The sequence below is a fragment of the Lepeophtheirus salmonis genome, chromosome 11, assembly GCF_016086655.4.
Source record: "Lepeophtheirus salmonis chromosome 11, UVic_Lsal_1.4, whole genome shotgun sequence".
Taxonomy (NCBI): Eukaryota; Metazoa; Arthropoda; class Copepoda; order Siphonostomatoida; family Caligidae; genus Lepeophtheirus; species Lepeophtheirus salmonis.
In genome coordinates, this window is record NC_052141.2 from 14216722 (window position 1) to 14238236 (window position 21515).

At 32.3% G+C, this 21515-nt stretch overlaps 1 protein-coding gene across 1 annotated transcript in view; it reads right to left on the reverse strand.

Moving 5' to 3' along the window:
* The window catches only part of LOC121126496 (pinopsin-like), a 73142-nt gene that overhangs the window by 33720 nt on the left and 17907 nt on the right, over positions 1-21515 (reverse strand). The window contains exon 2 of the mRNA XM_040721819.2: positions 327-503. Coding sequence (XP_040577753.1) covers positions 327-488 — 162 coding nt within the window. The 5' untranslated portion in view covers positions 489-503. The remainder of the gene's footprint in view (positions 1-326; positions 504-21515) is intronic.

Consider the following 21515-nt stretch of genomic DNA (forward strand, 5'->3'; position numbering starts at 1 on the left):
AGAAATTACACCTTCCAATAAGACAGTGCACCGGCCCACAAGGCCGAAAAAGTGCAGGATGTTATGACCGCAATATGGAGTTATGTTTTAGTCTAGATTTTTGGACTTCAAACAGCCTGGACCTGAACCCATGTGATTTCTATCTCTGGGCAATAAAGCTTATGCTAAGTATCATTCGCATGTGGAGTCCCTGAGGAAGTCCATTGCCTGTATAATGACAAAGATGGATCTTCACAAGGCCACTCGGGTCTGTCAATGCTTCTGTCAGATTTTCCTAATTTATCTGGACAACCCTGCTTATAAATAGAAAGGGAATATGAGCTTACCCTCTTAATTTGAGAAAATGCATAGATGACAAAGGAGTTGATAAGGATCCCGATGACTCCAATGATGCTCAGATAAACGCATGCGCATCCATAAAGTATAGGAGAGATGGGAGGGCTTTCATAAGCAGACCAATCCAGAGTAGTTTTAGATGTATTAGACATTGGAACTCTACCTCTCTGAAATGATAGATAGTAAGGATTCATTAATTATTTTATATAGAGAGTGATCAAACAAAGTGTAGGCAGAGTTTGGTATTTAAAAAAAATATCTTTAAATAGATAAATTACAACTACACAATTTAGAGCAATTTGATTTTTATCTTTTTTTCAAATATGGTTTGCGACTAGTGCGGAAAATTTGTCAATCGGTATGAAAATGACAATGCAAAATTGTATTGCATCAAAAAGTCATATTTAGGTCGTACATCTTGATCAAATTATGAAAAAAGACAAGAACCCTTAGTAAATATAGATAGTAAGAAAACATTATTAGTTATTTTGCAGTACATAATCTTGATTGACATTTTTTAATAATATAACAAGTTAATTTTTTTATCTGAAATCGTCCTAAGGAAAAAAAAATCCAACAGCTGTATAGAGAGCTCTTCTTCGTTCTATAACTTCATTAACCACTGAATACCGCCTTTGATAGTCATGGCTATCAAAATCGTAACCCCTGAGCAGATGTTTCAGCAAAAGAACCAGGACTCGTCCTGTACAAACAGGACGGAATCCAAAAACTGCCTCCTCTTGTCCTCTAAGATCCTAATCAGAGCCCTACTCCACTTCACTCCCTTATCCTTGTTAGCCTGGGAAAGAGAATGGAGTACCCACTCGATGATGAAGTTTTTGAAGTGTAGATCATCAGTCAGGATTCTAAAAACCACATGTGGTTGGTATTGACAGCTCTGCTGGTGTCCTTCTCTCCCATGGACGTCCTGATGAGACACCTTCTTGGGCTTAAAAGTGCCGTCTGAATCCTACTGAAAGATAGTTGCACGACTAGAGCAGGTATTAGAGCAAACGATGGTGAGGTTGATGTGGACCTCAGACACTGTTTTTCCCAGTTTGTAACGTATAAAAAAAGTACAAACGGGAATTGTGTATCTCTGTGTTCAGCAACGAATGGAGAAACATGTGCAAATGTTGTATGTAGGTAATAGGTATATAGTCTCTGAATAACTATGGAATGTTTTGACACCATAAAATTAATAAGCAAACGATCCTGGTAGAATTTTGTTGCCTACATTTTTCCTTTCCCTAGGAGTGAACCTTTTTCAATCATTTTGGAATAGGCCAATATATACAATTTAAATAACAAGACGTATTTTATTTTATAATCATTTAGGGATTATTTGGTGCTTACATATTTTTAAACATCAATCAATACCTATTGTATGTTAATACTTAATTGCTAAAGAATACATTATTTTTAATTATATATAATCTTTAGGTAGTACATTCAGCTCAAAGTTTGAAAGGAGACATAATTTCTTTATTTCGTCAATTATGATAAAAATTGCTCTAATCAATAAAACAAATTCATAAAGTGTTTTTCTAAAGCTACTCTATGGAGAAAAAAGAGAGAATACCATAAGAAAAAATTGTAGTAAAAGGGTGCACGTTATACACTGATGAAAAAAAATTCCTAACTGACTAATTTTTGTCTGTTCCCAAATACAATTCATAAAAAAAATTATTAGTTAAAAAATGTCTATCAAAGTTATTTTATACAAAATTACTAAAAATATCGTATTTGTTCTATGCAATTTTTGTAGATAGTTTTCATACATAGGACGACTTTTCCGCTCGAGCTCAAAATTCCAAAAAAAGTTGATAATCAAACTGCTCTAATGCCCAACTCTTTAAAAAACTGTCAGAATTATAATTTTTTCTGGGCCAGAACAAAAATTCTCTTTTGGGCCTGGGGTAACCCCTGAATTACTGTTTCAATGTTCCCTCCTAATAATTATTCTATAAAAAACTTTTTCAATATTAATTTCACTCCAACTATGAAATGAAGTTTCTATTCTACATATAATAATCTCACAGGATATCCCAGGAGAGTATTTTCGGAGATTGCAAAAGAAAATAATAGTTTTATTTTTCCTATCCTTGATTTTCTTTTGTTTAATTCGTAAAGCATTTCAAAAAAACATAAAAGTTTATATTAGATAATAAAGCTAACTCCGAAAATAAATCATTTGATAGATTTACAATAGCCTCTAAATTTGAAACAGACGGAAGCTTCAGGAAACAAATTTATTTTTATAGAATGTTCTTTGTTGTTTATGGGAGATTATTTTAAAAAGTTATCATGATTATATGTACGTACAAAGATTTGTAATTTAATTAATTACAAATTCGATCATCCCAAGAGATAAAAGAAAGATATTATCTTTTTTTTGAGATTACTCAAAGTACTACAAATATATAAAGTTAATTAAAAACTATACGCAATCATGTTTATCCGCGTTCTTTTTTGCCTTTCCCCTTCATTCTTTTCCTAAGCAGTGCTCATGATTATTTCCTTAATCTCACAGCTGCATATAACTAATCTAATGAAACGCCATAAGTCTTCTCACAAATTGTCAGGGTTACCATATTCATTTTTTTTTGTATACTATAAATCATATTATTTCCAACTAGGATGATCAGTGATGTAAATCCTGTAAATTTCTTAGCCGGCCTGTTTTTTTGGAATTGGTAATCTGAAGAAAGAATTAAATTTTCCATACCAGTGTTCAATATTATTTTATTTCTAAATAATGAACACCCTTCCTTAAATAGATTCAATGATATTCAAAACGGGATGGAACATTTGTGCGGACTCATAAAAGACGGAGAATTAACCTAAGGGTTTGTTGCGGATTATTAATTGAAAGTCCTTGTTAGACTTAGATTAGGCTTGAGGATCGACATTGGAGCAGTTCTTGACAATGTCCTGGTTTATTTCCTTCTTCCCGTTCTTCCTTGTGACAGCTGATTATAGCTGATATCCTATAAAAAATTACTAAAATTGTCAGGGTTACCATGTTGATTTTCGTTGTTTGTTTAACATACCCATTAAACACACAATTTTCATCACTACTCATGATCATAGTGATCATGTGTGTTTTAAAGAAGAAGAAAGAGAGCGGGGACTAGTGGATGACGTATGTGATTGATGCAAAACTTATCTCTATATAAGATAATTACTTATTTTAATTAAATGATAATACATAGTAAAGAAGAAAAAAATATATTATAGATAGACTTGTGTCAGTTCTTCTTCATTCGGTTAAGTTGTCTGCAAGTTAGTGCTAAAACTTATAAAGTTATATCCATGATGACGTCAGTCAACTTAATTATCTATTTTTTAAATCATTTCTAGTACTGACAAATTCCTTGAATCCGAAGGACTTGTCCTAAGACTAGACTGGACTAAACTGAATGATTTATTTATTTCCTATAGATTGGATAGAATTGAAGCCATATAAGATAAATACATTGGGCCTTTAAACTTCAACAAGATATAATTTATTAATTAAAGATATAATTTCAATAAAATTGATACCATAAATAGATGTGTGTCTGAGGTCTAATTATCATTATAGTAACCATCCTTGGCGGCAATGATGGCTTCTGGCGGCGGCAGAAGGCCCGGCACCCATTGTGGATGTATTTTTCTGTCATAGCGTCCCAGTGCTGCCTGACAGTGGCTTTGAGAGCCTCGGTGTTTGTACGACGGACGTTACAGATCTAAAAGGTGTAGTCGAGGGGATTGACATTAGGGCCCACAAGTGTCAAAAAAGAGAAAAAAAGAACTAATAAAAAAAAAGACTCTTTCGAAAGATTCTTGCAAAGGAAGAGATGACGTTGGTTCATTGTTTGCGTCACAAGTGTCCTCTCCACAATACCAAGGTTCTATCTATTTATTTTATTGATATTTCTGTGGACCTTCTGGTGTGAAATCCCAAAATCTCTTGCTTGGGACCTTATGGACTTGAGAGGATTGACTTGGACTGTTTTCTTTAACTCCTCCGGGTCTAGTTTGTCCTTTTGTGTCAAAGCCCTTCTTCCTCTTGAATGTTACGGACTAGCTGACACCTTAGACGGTAGTCCCGGAGATCCCAACTGCTAGGAGTGCGGGAATGGAAATTTGTCGATCACGTTCAAATGTTATTTTCGTGACTTCTACGTAAGCTAGAGAGCTCTGGTTTGTTCTGTTTTGTAACACATTGCTTATATGTTTTAATACTTTAATATATCGAAATAGGAATTAATTTCAGTCACTCAACCTTCACTATTTATTGAATTAGTAAGTGCTCAGATTTCAAGGGACCAACCGGTAACAGTCTTTATAAATTAAAGGAAGAGTGCACTTCAAATGATGTTCATTTAAACCAAATAAGGATTTATAATAAATATCTTTACCAGAATGAGATTGATGTCATAAAAAATTGTTGTAATTATCTCAAAGGATCATTGGAGAATGTAATGATATAAAAAACTTGATAATTAATAAATAAATAAGAAGAGATTCTAAGATGTAACAATTTAATACGATTTTAGAGGATTTACATGGTAAGAGATTTTTATCTAATGAAGCCATTTGTCATCTTGAAAAAAATGATAGGAAAAAAGTGTTATAAATAATACATCTAAATTTTAATTTATAAAGTGTAGATTTTAGTTAAACAATTAGTGGAGTCAAGGCCGAGCTTTTAACTTTTATTCACTGGATTCACTGGGACACGTTGTACATAAATAATATTTGTATATTTGATGGGGTTACCAAATAAATGAAGAATGCATAATACATGTCTCACTTCCAGTACTCGGCATTATATTGGAAATGATACTAAAAGGCTATCATTTTAGTTTGATATGTTGCTGACCTGGTTATTTTATGTATTTTTTCATGTTGATGTGCACTTCCCTTTCTTCAACATACAATTTATTATCAATAACATATATAATTGTGCAACTATTATTAATATTAAAATGATGAACAGTGATGCTAATCGGTTGCATATTGGAGCCCCTCCATTTTTTATTTTTGAGATGACAATCTGAAGAGTGTTTTTTCTTTTCCTAAGCTGTTATCATTATTATTGGATAGATTCTAATGGATAATTTTTGAGTTTGGAAGTTTATCCCGAGAAATTGGAGACACACTTTGAATGTTTTATATTTCCGTGTTCACATTTCATGTCCTAGATATCAATTTCCCCTAGGAATCATCTATATTAATAAAGCAATGTCTCTTTGCCAGTTTTTTTCTCTTTCTCTCTGTCTGAATATCTGCATATATAAAAACGAGTCACCGGGTGAAGTGTATGAAGTGCTCCCTGATGTACACTCCCAAGAAACAGTTTGAAAAAAAAGTAAAAAATTTTTTCGTAATTTTGATCAATATTTATGACTTTATCAATATTTTTACTTTAACCTGATTAAAGTTATTATTGAAAAAAAATAGATCTATGAAATTTTTTTTAAATTATTTAATCCGTCAAACAGCTAAAATTAGGTGTAACAAGGAAAGGAGAAGAGAGGGAAATAAACAAGGACATATGCTAGAATTACTCCAATATCTCTTCTGAGTTCAACAAGGACTTACAATTATAAACCCACAACGAATCCTCAGTGGTCTTTTATAACCACACACACAAATATTCAACTAGGTTTTTAATATAATATAATTTAGTTAGGAAATGATGTTCACTACAAACGAATAAAATAATAATGACAGTTACAAAAGAAATGAAAGTTCCTTTTTTATAATACCATTTAAAAAAACAAAAAGGTATATCTAAAAAATTCAGGGGATTACCATAACTGAGGATTAGAGTGAAAGGCTTGAAACAATTCTTGAGACGTAAGTATATAAGTATTAATTGTATAAGTGCGATCAGTTCATGCTAGAAAATGTTAAAAATATCAGATTTACTGCTTAAAATAATTTTAGACAGTTTTATGTTTGTTTGACTCAGTATTGTTCCCACATGCATCACAAGATGGACATAAAAAAAAAAGAAGAGAAAATACACCATACTTACAATTTCTTTTCGAATGAGGGGAAAACGCAAGCAGGGTTACTGAAAATGAGAAGTATTTATGGCTGTAACCGCCAATGACGGGCAATTCTGTTTTGTTAACTTTGATGTCAAAGGTGCACCACGCATTGGAAGGGCAAGTGTCGAAAATGGTATAAAATCATAGAAATTGTCGTGTCCGATCATAATGTAAGCAATGCTTTGATAACCAATGTAATAAACCTCCCATTTAAATAATTAAATGGCCAAATGGTGAGGGAAAAAAAGGAAAAGGTTCTTAGTGGAAAAAAATGGCTAGATTCTTTTAAACGGATAAAATACCTATCACCAATATAATACAGACCTATCTAATAAGTAATAATATACAAACCCGACAGCGCAGTGTTTTATTTCCCCCCAAAAGCTGCCAAAACTATATTTATTGATTATATATTTTGATTTTCACCATTAAAGTTTTGATTTATTATACTATAACAGTGTATAAAATATTTAAAATTATGCCCATCAGCTACATTACTTACTGTATCAATATACAATAATGATTTAGTATCTGCCGATAAGTCTATTTCATTTGCTTTATACTTATTTTTGCTAAGGTGAGATATAAAGGGATCACTGCTTAAATGAAGAAGGTGTAACTGATCCGTAAGGGTGTTCATTCTTGATGATTCAAAAAGGTCAACCAAGTAATGACACGAATAAATCACTGGCTGACATAACTTGCAAATTGACAAAAACATACGTGTATTCACGTGTTTGTTTATTCTCTGGAGGATGAACAAAAAAATATTTTTTGATATAATATATAAATATAAAATTACTATAAAATAGTTAACTTTAACTAATGCATTGACATGTATTTTTATTTAAAATTAAGTACGAAGTTCTGAATAGCCTATAAACTTTAAGTTGACTATATTATATAATTATTATATTTTCATGCGTATAATATACCCGCGAATTAAGTTATATAAAACAATTTTACTGCTCATTAAATTGTTTTTTAATCTCTTTAGTTTTTTATACCATTTTTTCTGTTAAATTAGGCACTGCGCAGTGGTTGGAATAGAAGAAGTACTCATCTTATAATTATCCGTTATAAAATATAAAATAATTAGACATGATGGATTATTTATGGATTGACGAACTTGTATTAGTATAATATTGGGCAAGAGCAGTTATTTCCACTTCGTTACGATCCAGGAGGTATCAGAGGAAGAGTTTCCTCTAGCGAGACAAACTAGAAAAGATGTGTCAAGGGTTGGATCATTGAAGAGCGTAAGGGAAACTGTAAGGCTCAGTACAATTAGAGCAATATGAAATTACAATTGAACGATGGTTTTCGTCTCTCCATAAGCCTGCATTCCTCAAAGGACTCGAATCCTCCAAGTAATATATCTAAGACTGCTAATTTATACTCTCAATGGATATCAAACCATGCTACGAGTTTGTAAATAGATATTTAATAATGAGAGGCAGGATCTGAAAAGTATTTCACACTCATGTGTACATCTAATTTGGTTAATTGTGGTACGTTTGGCTGGGGCCAACTCTATGGGAAGGCTTAAGGCTCTCAAAAAGTTTCGAGTACCTTATATTTCTCAATATAATTATATAATGCTTGTTCGTCAATTAATGAGTCTTGTCCTCTATTGATAATCCATCATGTCCAATATCATAATAATTGATAACTTAGAATTAAGTAATTCGCACTTCTTCCATTCAAACCGTTGTAGCGTTTGTTTATTTTTTTTCGTAATAAATATTATATTGGTGGTAGGTATTATGCCAGTTTAAAAGAACCTTGCCATTTTTTTCTACTCAGATACTTTTCCATTATATTACTGTTAGCATAAAATTAATTCACTTATAAAAGTTGATATATAACGTTATTGATAATTTGAATGATGAAAACTGGCAACGCTTTGATGGTTTGAATAAAGTAATTATAAATTACCAATTCCTAATAGATTGAATACATAGTCAATAATTCACTCAAATGTGTTATAAAAATATTTGGTCTCCGGAGCAACAGTTGAATTTTAATTAGACAAATATTATATGTTATATTATACTCTCATATAAAAATGAATATTTAATACTATATCTCTGCAACAAATTCAATTAATTTATCTCAGTCATTAATCACTGTATCGTACTATAATATAATTGATAGTGATCATAGCAAAAGTTGCATCCAATATTCTTTTGGTTGTAAATTGAAAGTGATTAATTGCAGAATATTGTTGAAGAACTTGGGGGGGGGAAAGAGGTATTAATATTATTATTGATGGTCTTATGTTGTAAATTTGTAAGCGTTGTTGGTATGTAAAAAAAAACAAAAACGATAGGTAGTGAATTTAGTAACTCCGACAATTTAAAGAATGTAACATTCATAAGTTTACTTCACATATTTCAAACTTGCCCTGTAGTCTATAGAAGCATATTAGAACATATCTAAATCCTAAATTATTATGTTGGGTATAGGATAATCACTTCACTTGCCATGGTAGTACATTACTTAGTCTTGTGAATAGACAATGCCATCAGTTTACTGAATGATGTTGTAGTGAGAGGTTATGTATATTCTTGTTACTCGGTTACAAGTACATGAATTATGGTTAGAAGATTATCCAACTATTAGCAATAGATAGATTTTGATCCATTTCAATTACTTTAATTATTACAATTGAAATGAAACTGACAGCATCACTACTCAAATTTATTCATGACAGAGTAAGAGAGTAATTCAAAAATAAATTCAAATTCTGCAGCTTTTATCTCATACAGCATGATTGACGGATTTTTCCACATCAGATCATTGCCACTTGGAGGTGTTTGTATATTTTGTTCCTCCACAACTTTATGCTCACCTCTTGCCGTTACTTTGTAAATGAGTCAATGAAGTAAAATCTTTGCTATACATGTAAATTTGTGCACTTAGGTAAAAAAAAATTAAAAATCTCTAGGATGCAGTTTAAAACTATTACTCTACACAATTGTTCTTTTTATGCGTGTTCCTCTCTATATTGCTCTGTTTTGTTATGAATCCTTGTCCAAAAAGTAATATATTTAGATATATAAATGATTTTAGCTATGTTTTTCTCTGTTTTTTTGTTTTGTTTTTTGAATAACTACATATATTTCAACATAATACAACGTCTATTCAACCCATACTTTAAACATATTAAGTACACGTTTTAACAAACAGGACAACATGTTATTGTACTTTTTAATTTATATAAAATATGCTGTATTTTGGTTAACATAAAATTTATTTTTTCCAAACCAAGACCAATATAAATAAAACATAAATCTATTGGTCTTAAAATCAAGTTGAATTTTGATAAAATTTCCCTGGTTAAGTGGTCCCATATGTTATTCATTATTTTAAACTTAAATAAAAAATCGTTGGATGTCTCTATATTGCTCCCACAGAAGAAGCATATCCTTTTTTCGATATACCTTGCCTGAGTACTATCGAAAGGAAGAGTCCTCTTAATAATTCGATATTTTAACCAATATAAGGAAAAATCAAACCCTACATTCTGGAGGACTCTCAATAATTCTATTGGATTGTACTCTATTTTGGGCCGTTCCAACTTTCACTCAATCAACCGCAGGAAGTGGTTCTGATCATTTTCTGCCATGAATAATTCTTGAATTTTTTTTACGTCGTTCCTTTCACATAATTAAAAAAAACTATTACTCGTGCCAAATGTCCTCTTATTTAAAATATTTTTTTGTTAAAATTTCCCTCTTTTTCAATTTTTCACTAAATGTAGAAAAATTGTTTTTATTTAAAAACTTCTCTCATAAATTCTAGTCTCCTTCTAATTGATGAATTCGTCATAAAGTTTAGTCTTGGATTCCCATCCACAGGTTCTTGCTATTTCATAGTTGTTAATATTTTTTTTTTTTTTTTCAGAATTATTTCCATTGTTTTCCTACCAAAACATACACATGTCCTTCATGATTTGGAGCGTCTTAAATGGACCACTGCCTTTTATTACCTCTATATTTTGCCCAATCTTCTCCTCCAGTTTTATCTTCAGTAACTCTGACCATACAGATCCCTCCTCAAAAATTCGTACAATCCAAGAGAATAGATGAGTATTACAAAAATCTCTAAATGATATCATCCCAAGCCCCCGATTATCTTCATACAATATATTCTATAAATTAGCTTGTTTGGTTCATTAGGAAATATAAAATCTCGGCATATTGTATCCACTTTCTTTGCAAATCGTTCAGAAACCCCTGCAACCCTCAACAGATGAATTACTATAGGGAGTATGAATGTGTTCCAGATGAAAATTCTTGAGAGAACATGTCTATTGGTAAAGGTAATGTACTTAGACATTGTGTTGATCAAATCGTTTTCAATTTTTTTCCCAATTTTCCTCCCTTCTTTTTAGTACAATAAACGATCCCAGTAATTTAATTCTTTTTACAGCTTTTAATTTTTGAAAGTCTAGTTTATTTGAGCAGTTTGTCATAGGGTTTGACTTCTGAAAATTGACTTATAATCCAGAAATGTTTAGACCTATATTTAACGTCCAGATACTTTTGAGTGCATTATCAGTTTTTCTAACCTAATTTTTATGGGGCTTTGACCTCAAAGTATTTTTGGGAATGTTTTATAATCTTTCAGTAAGGGAAAACGTGAGGGAGACACAAAAAAATAGTCAAGCATTGAGCTCTTACATAAGTTATCTCTCCTTCTAATTTCGAAAGTATGACTTGGCTTTTCTTCAAATTTTGTGGCTGTCTCATATAACCCAGAAACTCTTTCACAATTTTTGTTGCGTTAGGATTATTTGTATTCATGTAATTATTTCTTCTTTGGTCCATTCTCATATTAAAATCTCCCATTACAATCATATTCTCATTATTCCTGTCATCCACCTCCATTAGCTGAGCAAAAATAGAATCATAGAATCCTGGTTTGTCCTTATTAGGTATAGATTGATAATATCTTTACCACAAATTTACTCCAGTTCATGGTAACAACAAGATAGTTGCCTTTTTTATCTGTAAGTAATAATTTCGGATTTAAGGATTTCTTAACCATAAGAAGGATTCCTCTTGAAGGGTGGTTACCTTTTTTTATCGTAAAGAAAGTACAAGAAAAATGACATAACCCTGAATAAAATTCCTACTGTGGTTACATTTGTCTATTCTCTTGTCACAAAAGGATAATATATTGCGATCCAACTATAATAGACTATCCACAAATCTTTTGAGCTTAGATTTATCAACTTAAAAATATGCGTTTGAAGATATAATATAAAAGTCATTCAACCAAATTACGAAGATTAAAAAAACCAAAAAAACCCACCCAAACTATTAAATTAAAGCTTACAACTGTTAAAAATATAAAAAAAAGCTGGGAATTCAAGAAGTAATGAGTAGAGACATGTGTAGGGGCATAAAATAAAATTAAGTGGTTTAAGAACATATAAAACAATAGACGTGAATTGGTCAATATTATTGAACAGTACTGTTCATATTGAATAAAAAACCGTAATTTTTCTAAATTGAATGAATAAAACAATGAATACACACTAGGCATTATCTATTATAGGACATTGGGTCAGATATTTGGGCCCTTTATCGTCTTTATCTATGGGGTACTCAAACGGTCGTTTGGAACCTGGTGATCTTGGAGTGTTCGTAGTGTTTATCAGTCATGGAATCACAACACTCATCTCGTCCCATCGTAGTTTATTTTGTCAGAATTAGTTGACTATGTTGAAATATTGACTATACACATATTGTCTCATTTGTTATTAGTTATGGGTTGATCAGCCTGTACTAGGATTGGGTCTAGTTTACAACTTCCTCATAAAATCCCGTTAGTGTTCACTTCAATAAAACTCATGTGAGGTAAATGATCTAGATCATCAGTTAGATAACCTTCTTATCTTTTTTCAACATAGTCACACTCTTCCTCCTCGATAATCTCATTCGTCTCCCCAACTCAGCATCCCCTCTTATTCTGATTGGTAGTCCTTGTTCATTTCTTAAGTTTTTTTTCGAACTCCCCCAACAAGGTGTTCTCTTCAAAACAGTACATTTAGCATTAATGGACCAAACCTTAGACCTTGGAAGCATTGGACAAGCTGATTCTTGGAAATTAATTCTTATATTAATGGCTCTGTTTCGATGAGAATCCTTGTTCAAACTAATAATATATTTAGATATATAAATGATTTTAGATGTATTTTTGCCTCTGTTTGTTTGTTTATTAGTCACGACGATTAAGGAATACGGATTTTCCAACACATTTTGATAAAAGTTGGTACGAAGATTATATATGGTCACAGTAAGAGGCCATTAAATTTTGTAGGGGGAAGGTAACACAAAACGTATCAAATGCATGATCGACTCTAACTTTGTAACAAATTGAGATGTATAACTCAATCTAATTTGAGGAGGAAGTTTTGCGGTCTACTGAGTGCTCATTCTAGTTACTTATTAAGAATATAAATTCGCCATTTACATACAGAGTGGGGAGTCAAAAATGGGCAGTTTATTTGTTTCTTAAACTTGTGTGCAAACGACTGAGCTTGTTAAACAGTTTGTTTTATAAAAATTGATAGAGCTTTTATGTTGTGTATTATACATCTCACTAAAATAAAAAATGAAGAAGGAACTGGGGATATGCTAAAGGGTACATGATCTTCTTGATGCCGAAGTAAGGAAAAATGATATTGCTCAGATTGTCGTTGTCAATGTCAGCACAGTCCGCCGTATCTAATACGTTAAAAACGCGGATTTGGGACCGACAGGTCTCTTGGAAGTGACAGCTATAACAAAAAGAGAGATGAGGCCTGAATCAACATCCTAAAGAGCAAGGTAGATGCTGAACAAACGACCATTATAAAGAGGCTAGCCAAAGACCTTAGCCAATTTACGTACTCCTCTTTTTTTTTCTATTTTTAAATGACGGGTTGAGCCATGGAGTACTTTAGTCTCTAGAGCACTCCTTGTCGAGCTTTAGCTTCATACTATTGTTTGTAAACCTAATCTAAAGTCACATTCATATGTACTTTATTCATCTTTTCTTTTGTTACATGATCTGCACACTTGATTGAACATTGTTATTTCTATCAAATATCCATCCAAATGAACATTGCTTTGTTAAATTAGAATTATATAAACATGCAGCTAAAGATTATTTGTCTCCAATTTTATGTTCAAAATGTTTTATTATTTGATAACAAAGGTAAATGAAGCTAGCATTGCTATTTTTATCAGTATTCATTTGACTCAATAAATGAGGGTTTTTTTTTAGATAACAGGTGTATAAATAAATCATTAAGTACATTCAACATAATATTTACAATCTAATGAGCACTTAAAAGGTTTTCGCCTGAGTAATTTTTCAATATCAAATATTATTACTGTGGAAACGTATTTAGAATCAATTATCTGTAAACGATTTTTTACTATTGTAATAAGCATTCATTGTATTATGAAGTTGAGGTTTTTAATTGATCATCTATGGCCCGTCAACACATATATAAGCTAGAAGGACTTTACTCAAATTTTGAGACATGACTATATTTGTATTCTTCGATGACAAATTTTTAATTTCAATCAATCTATTATTACCATTAACTGTTTAAATACGCTTCAAATTACACCTAACGTAGCCAAAATTGACTGGTGCAAATAAATAATTAGAACTTGATTAATTATATTAAACAGGCCATATGGGGATCAATTTAAATCTTTTAAAACAAATGAAGGCTCTAAACTATAGATAAAGCCATATAGTATCACAGCTCATATCACAAATTTAAATAATAAGCCTATAATTGATTAAACGAGTCTTTGAAATATTGAGCTGTATACATATATGAAGAAAAAAAATGGATTTTCATTATTTTTGTTCAAGATTGTTTTTATGTTGACGCACCAAATATTTTATTTATTATCCTAGAATAAAGTAACAGCTTTAATATATTAAAGGAATTTGGCGTACAACATCAACAAATACAAAAACCACACATGTGGGTCTCAATTCCAGAGGAGAAAAACATAACCCATGGTAGAATAATGTAAAATTTATTCATTTTACAAATGAAAAGGATGGCGTAAATAAAAATTGTTTAAATTAAATCCGGGTATTTTTCAAAAATATTTAAATTGACACTGAGGCCATATTTTTCGGTGGATTTATTGAAATTTGTTTTGAATTGTACAAATGAATGGTAAAAAGAGTTAATGTAATGTATCTCCCTCCAGCACCAATTATAACCTAGATGCGGGATCGGAAGGAAAAACAGGCTCTGAAGGAGAAGCAGGCGTTGACAATGTAGATCTTTGACGTGTTAGTCATTGTCTCCTTGAATGAGGCAATAAGAGAGTTCTTGATTACATTAGATGTATTATTTGTTTTAGATTCAACGAAGTCTTTGACAAAATAATCCATCAGATGAAGATCCAGACTACTGGGGGCCATATTTGCTTCGCAATTAAGTCATAGCAACGCTCACTCAGGCACTTGAGCAACCTATCTGGGCCCTGACGATGTGCTGAGTGTTGTTGCCACACCCAAGGTGGATCTCTAGCCATTTTCTGGATCCCAGGCAGCACACTTTCCATGTTATTGTTTTGGACAAAAATCCTCGTCATCGTCAACACAGTTTTAATAGAGACGCCATCAAAAAGCTGTGTCATAAATAAGTTGCCCCCAAGCGCCGATTTAATCTTACCGCTCTGATATTCAAAAATGTTTCGATTGGTAATAAATGACAAAATATAAATTTTGAGCCATATTACCAATGTTTAGAGGGAGAATTCTCAGCAAATGGCCTGCGGACAGAGTCCAGCCAAAAAATACTAATGTTAATCCACAATAGTGTCTTGTGCAATAAAATCAGAGATGAATACTATGAAACAATGAATAGGGTCAAAAATATTGGGAATGATTTACAGGAGAAAGTCTGTTCTTGGCCTTCCTGAATTTAAAATTTAGTTGATTGAAAATGAGGCCAATTATCAAAACGAGTTTGTTTTCTCTGAGATGAAAGTGATGAAAAAAAATATGTTACTAAACTTACGAATGAACGCTTGATAATGATGATTGCCACAGTCAGGCCTGTATGCGAATTTTGAAGCAATAACTCAGAATTCAGAGTTATAATATGTAAGAGTAATAATATTTTAGGTCAATTACTTTTATCATTTTTACCCATATTATTTACTGTCAATCTAAAATCAAAACCAATATTGCATTAGTGTGGGCCCCAGTATGATCTCTTCATCTAAAAAACTACTGAGAACACCTGATTAAGATATTAAAAAATATAATTATTGCCTACAAAATAGTCAACATAAGTTTAAATGAAGCAATTTGTTTCCAGAGTTATACTAGATGAATGCAATCTTTCAAAAGTGTGTTCATAGCTTTCTTTTAAAATGATTTTGATATATAAAATCATTTTCTTCAATTTTATCCCAATAAATTCGTTTGCAATCCATCAACGCCTTATATCTACTCTTCTTCAAAGTGTTTCGCCGTTTTTTATTTTATCCCTTGTTCTTAATCAATTATATTCCTTCAACAGTAACTTCTGATCCGGTATTGGGAACTGCTTTAATTTTATCAAGCACCCTACTTTCACTAATTACATCCAGTAATACTATTTGATTAATATTACCTTCCTTAATCTCCTTTATTCTATTTGCAGCGAATCACGTACTTTGGACTTGTAATACCTTTGATAATGTCCTCGAGAACGTCCGCCAGATTATATTGAAGGCTTGGTTTTTTGATTTTTTTTCCAAAAAAATAAAATGCAAGAATTACATTTTTTAGACAAATTAAATATTTTTGAAAAAAGGAATCTAATATATTTTTTTTTCAATTTAAAAAATCCACAACTATTCACAAAAAATTAAATTTTCTGGAATGGAAATACTCAGTTATTCAGAAAAAATAAATCTTTTACTACTTACAAAAAATTTCAAAAATCCATTGTTCTTCTCAATAAATTAAATTTTTTGGAAAAAAATTCAAAAAATAAAGTTCAAATTTATAATTTTTGGAAAAAAATTCAAAAAATAAAGTTCAAATTTATAATTTTTGGAAAGAAGTTCAAAAAATAAATTTAAAATTTATCCTTTTTGGAAAAAAATACAAAAAATTAAGTATTACTCTATAATTTTTGGAAAAAGATACAAAAAATTTAGTATTAATTTATAATTTTTGGACAAAAAATTCAAATGCTAAATTTATTAGAAAACAATTCCTCTCCATGATTGTTAACTCGACAATTTGAGTTTCTTTTTCAATTTCTCCTGTATTAAGTAATAAATTGTAGTAATCTTTTGAAAAATAGCCATACACTTTGGAGACAATAAAAGAATGGATGAAAAATAAAAAGTTCATTTTATCTTCGTTCGTCGTTCAATCATTCAAAAATGAAGGGAAAGTGTACACACTCTACATTTTTCTGTACAATTTCCAAGCCTCACAAAATTTAAATACTAATGAAACTTCCTTTAACTACTTTTTTCGCATTAGATTATTTTTTCAAATATTCAAAATTATATTTTATTTTGATTTAATAATATATGTCATCCAATCCTAAATGCAATTGAAAGATAAAAAACTATATTTACTTTCAGGCTTTGTTTACATATTGAATAATGCCCTAATTTTTGGATTTCTTTTTAAGGCAAAGGAATATATAGTTTGTGTAAAATATGTTAACAAAATTTCAAAAATAAAATTTATAATAAAAGAGGTCATATAGAAATACAAGGAAGTGAGACAAATCTACTATAACACTAATAAGTATAGTACGTTTCTCTCCGTGGATTAGGAAGTTCGTCTTAGTATTTTTAGTGTGTCTATAATAAAATATATAATACGTCTACTTATAATATTATCGTGCCCGTCCTTCATCTAATAAAAACGTATAACCAGGGTATTTATTTCACAAATGGGAACACATAGAGCCCATAGACATAAAATAAAAGTTTTTCAAAATTCTAAGTTATGTACCTAAGGCTATGCTTTTTATTCTGGACAGTCCAAATTCATGCGCTCTGGAGGGCAAGTTTGTTTTTTTGCTTGAAAGTCGATGTTTTTTCATAAAGCAAGATCAATTCCCTGTGTCACAAAGTGTTTTTTTTTTAGGTATGAGTTGTAGATTCGAAAATTAATAATCCCAAAAAAATGAATTACTGTACTAACGGCCAAAAGGGAGAACCTTTATTAAATACGAATTAAAAAAGGGAGTTAGGAGGAAGATTAGCAAGTTTGTCTCTGTATTTTAATAAAATAATTCGTAATAAAATATATACAGGGTGTCCACGATAAAATGGAAACACTTTAAACTTCATCCAGATCCATAATGTGGATATTCGGGGTTAAATCATACTAATATAAAAGGTTGTGTGAACAATACACTATAACTTCCACCACAATTGTTTTGACAAAAAACAATAGTCATCATGGAACAAGCAAGGAGAGACGCCATCCTCGAATTGGCTCGCGCGGGACACAAGCCCTCTGCTATCTACAAGCTTCTTAACTACCCCAAGACCACGGTGTACTGGGTTTTCAATTCGTGAGAGGTTGAGGGGAAGATCTGCCGCAAGCCCATATATGAGAAGTGGCCGAATCCGCACTCCCAGATTCCTTGAAGGCCTCCGGAAGTCCATCAAGGCTTCGCCGGGGACTTCCTTGTCCAGGTTGGCACAGAACTGTGGAGTGAGCAAGCAGCTGGTCTCCAAGGCTGTGAATGAGGACCTCGGGTACAGGGCATACCGAATGGCCAAACAACACATCCTCACGGCATTCATGAAGACCACCAGGCTCACCAACTGTAAGCGTCTCCTCAATGACCTGAAGAGCTATGGAGGAAAAATCATCTTCTTCTCCGACGGGAAGAACTGGACTGTCGACAGAAGCTACAAGGTCCAGACCTTCCGTCCAGAATGACAGGTGGTTTGCCAAGGAGAGAGAAGAGGTCCTTACAGTCTTCACCACAAAGTTCCCGGCCTCCGTGATGACCCTGGGTGTCATCTGCAGCACCGGTGAGGTGATGCCTCCTTTCTTCTTCAATCCCAAGGAAAGGGTTAACACAATAAGGTACTGCGAAGTCATGGAGGAGTTTTCATCCCCTGGATGAAGGATACGGTCCTGCTGGGAGGGAGTTCATATTCCAACAAGACTCAGCGCCTGCACACAACTCCCACGACATCACTTTCTGGGATCGCAACACCTGGCCCTCCAGCTCACCGGATCTCAATCCGTGTGATTACTACTGATAGGGGAAGTTGGAGAGGGAGGTGTGCAAGGTGAGCCACAAGAGCATTGCGGCCCTGAAGGGCTCCATTACGAGGGAGTGGAATGCTGTTGATTCCGCAGAAGTCATCAGGGCATCCAAATCCTTCAGGTGCAGGATGGAGAAAATGATGGCTGCTGAGGGAGGACATGTTGAATAAATTTATTGTTTAATATCATGCTCAACTTTTTCATATTAACAAATACACTCCAAATTCCATTTTTATCAAGCAGGTTGAATTTTAAGATAGTTCCAATTTATCGTGGACACCCTGTAATACGAGGAAAGTCCTTCTCATTATGCATTATAAACTCCTATTCTGTTGCACCTTGTTGCATCATGGAGATGGCTTTGGTGACAATGGAGTCTGCCTTTAAGGAGTCATTTTAATCTTGAAGAGAGAACATCCTGGTATAAAGTGTAACCATTTATGAGAACAAATGATGGAGAGTAAGGCTGATGAGTGAGTATTACGAAGCTATATATAGAGGGGTATAAGCTTTGTTCGAAAAAGCGGGAGAGACTTTTTCTAGTTGAGAATCTGAACAACGTAGCATTAGTCCGCGCAAGAAATCCTGTGATTGCTCATTCTCCTGATCAGTTAATAATTTTGTTAAAACAGTCTTGCTCCTCCTCGTTTTTTAAAGAAATGAGTATGCTCACACTCACGCTAGATTTAAAATGAGTGGTGCTCATTTTTTCGCTCGTGTAATAGTATTTGAATTTGACAACTCTATATGGCACTTATATTTTCGAAAATGGATACACGAGAATTATTTATTCCAAATATGATACAAGAAGAAATAAAACTTAACTACCTAAAATTAAATAATCCATAAAATGTCATTGACAAAAGTTTTTTATCTTCTTTGCATTTATCCTTAAATAATTGACTGAGGACAATAGTGTATAAATCAGAAGGTAGGGACGTCTGCAGGAATATCTCTTGGGGGCAGGGCAGAATTTATATATATATAAATCTTAAAATTTAAATTTTTTTACGAAAAAAAATTTCAAAAATTATATTTCAAATATGAAATTTTTCAAGATTTCTCTATTATTAAAAAAAAACAATTATAAATACCTAAATTTCATTTATCAAATTTTTGAAAAAATTTGTAAATATAAATTTTTTTTTTGAAAATATTTCGAAAATCTACAATTATTTACAAAACAAAAATAATTTTGATAATTTTTCTTAAGTACATCTCAAATATTAAATTTTTTGGAAAAAATTTCAACTATCCACAGCTATATACAAAAAAACTAAAAATTCTACAATTAAATATTTTAGTAAAATGCAAAAATTCCTTAATTTAGGGAGGGCTACAGTCCTTGCAGCCCATTCATTGCATACGCCCCTGGAAGGTAACATTTTTTCTGAATTAGATCTAATCAACCATTCTGCCAAATATTCAAATATATTTGAGTAACAATCATTAAATAGATACAAAATATGCAAGTAAGGGGATATTAAGTGCTAATGTGTGCGTGCTTGACGCAAGTTTAAGTGCCATGTACGTTGTATGACAAATCGATTTTTTTTGGAATTATCTCCTAAGATAAATTAATCCTCATTTTATGAATGATAAAATATTTGAGCGATTTTATCGCTCTTCTAAAATTGCGAGCGCACTCGTGCTCTCGTTCGTTATTCTAAACAATGAGCGCTCTCCTGCTCTCGCTCAAGAATTTTGAGTAGTACTCACTAAATCTTTGGTGAACAGGTTTTTTTTTAAATTTTCCAGTGCTGTTATCATTGGTATGTAATTCTTGAAGTGAGAATATCTAAGTGTAAAGTAATAAATAGTACCTTTGTTCATGGAGTTTTACGTGGAAGTCCCAGTTGGACTCGGAGTGGACTCTATGTCCTTAATATATACGGAGTGGGATTTGTGTTTATTACCATCTTCAGACGGCTGCTCACACCTAATATAATAAAACGTCCTTAAAGCTAAGGTGCTTTCATCGTAAACATTGTTCATATTATCAGGGTGACCCTGTTTATTTTCTTTTTCTTTCATTTTTACAGACCTGAGAAATTAAATATGCGTCAGTGATTACATACAGGTGTGCGCATCTAAAACTGAACACTCCTTTAAATTTTACGCCATACACATATTTGTGATTTTATTGAGTTGAAACCGGTTTATACTCCGAGGCAAGGGTTTTGACTAGCTATAAACAAAACTTCAGCAAAATCTAAATAGCAACAGTGAAACATCAGGCGATAATATGGGGAGACGTCGAGTCGCAATTTTGGAACTTTCCGTCTGAGCAAAAACTCCGTCTGAAATTGCCAAGGTTATAAATTGCAACCGCACCACCGTTTACAGCCTGGTAGCCAAAGGGGCTCCTGAGGCGACCACAAGATCTAAGTCAAGGCCTCGAAGGTCGAACGAAATGGTTGCTGCCGTGAAAAAGTCTGCCGAGGACAAGAGAGGCAAAGTCACCGTCAGCGGCCTCTCCAGGGAGTTCAACGTCAGTAGAAGGACCATAGACCGGCTAGTTAAGAAAGATCTTGGCTTTAAGGTCTACAAGAGATCATTATTACATATTTTTACAACTCTCTGTGTGAATATAAATTTGTATGTCGTAACTTTCTTCCATGCAAGAACTTTAGTGTTTGAATTTTTAGGAAACAAAGATGATGGAGTATATAATAAATAATCTCTTATTAATTAAAATAAATAGTAACGTCTTTCCAAGGAAATTGGAATAAATAATAGGATTAATCAAAGCTTCGGGTATTGATTGTGTTAACTGGACGGTATAAATATATTTGTGTTTATTCAGTTCATTCCACAGCTACTAGACGCTAAGTTAATAAAAAGTTAAGA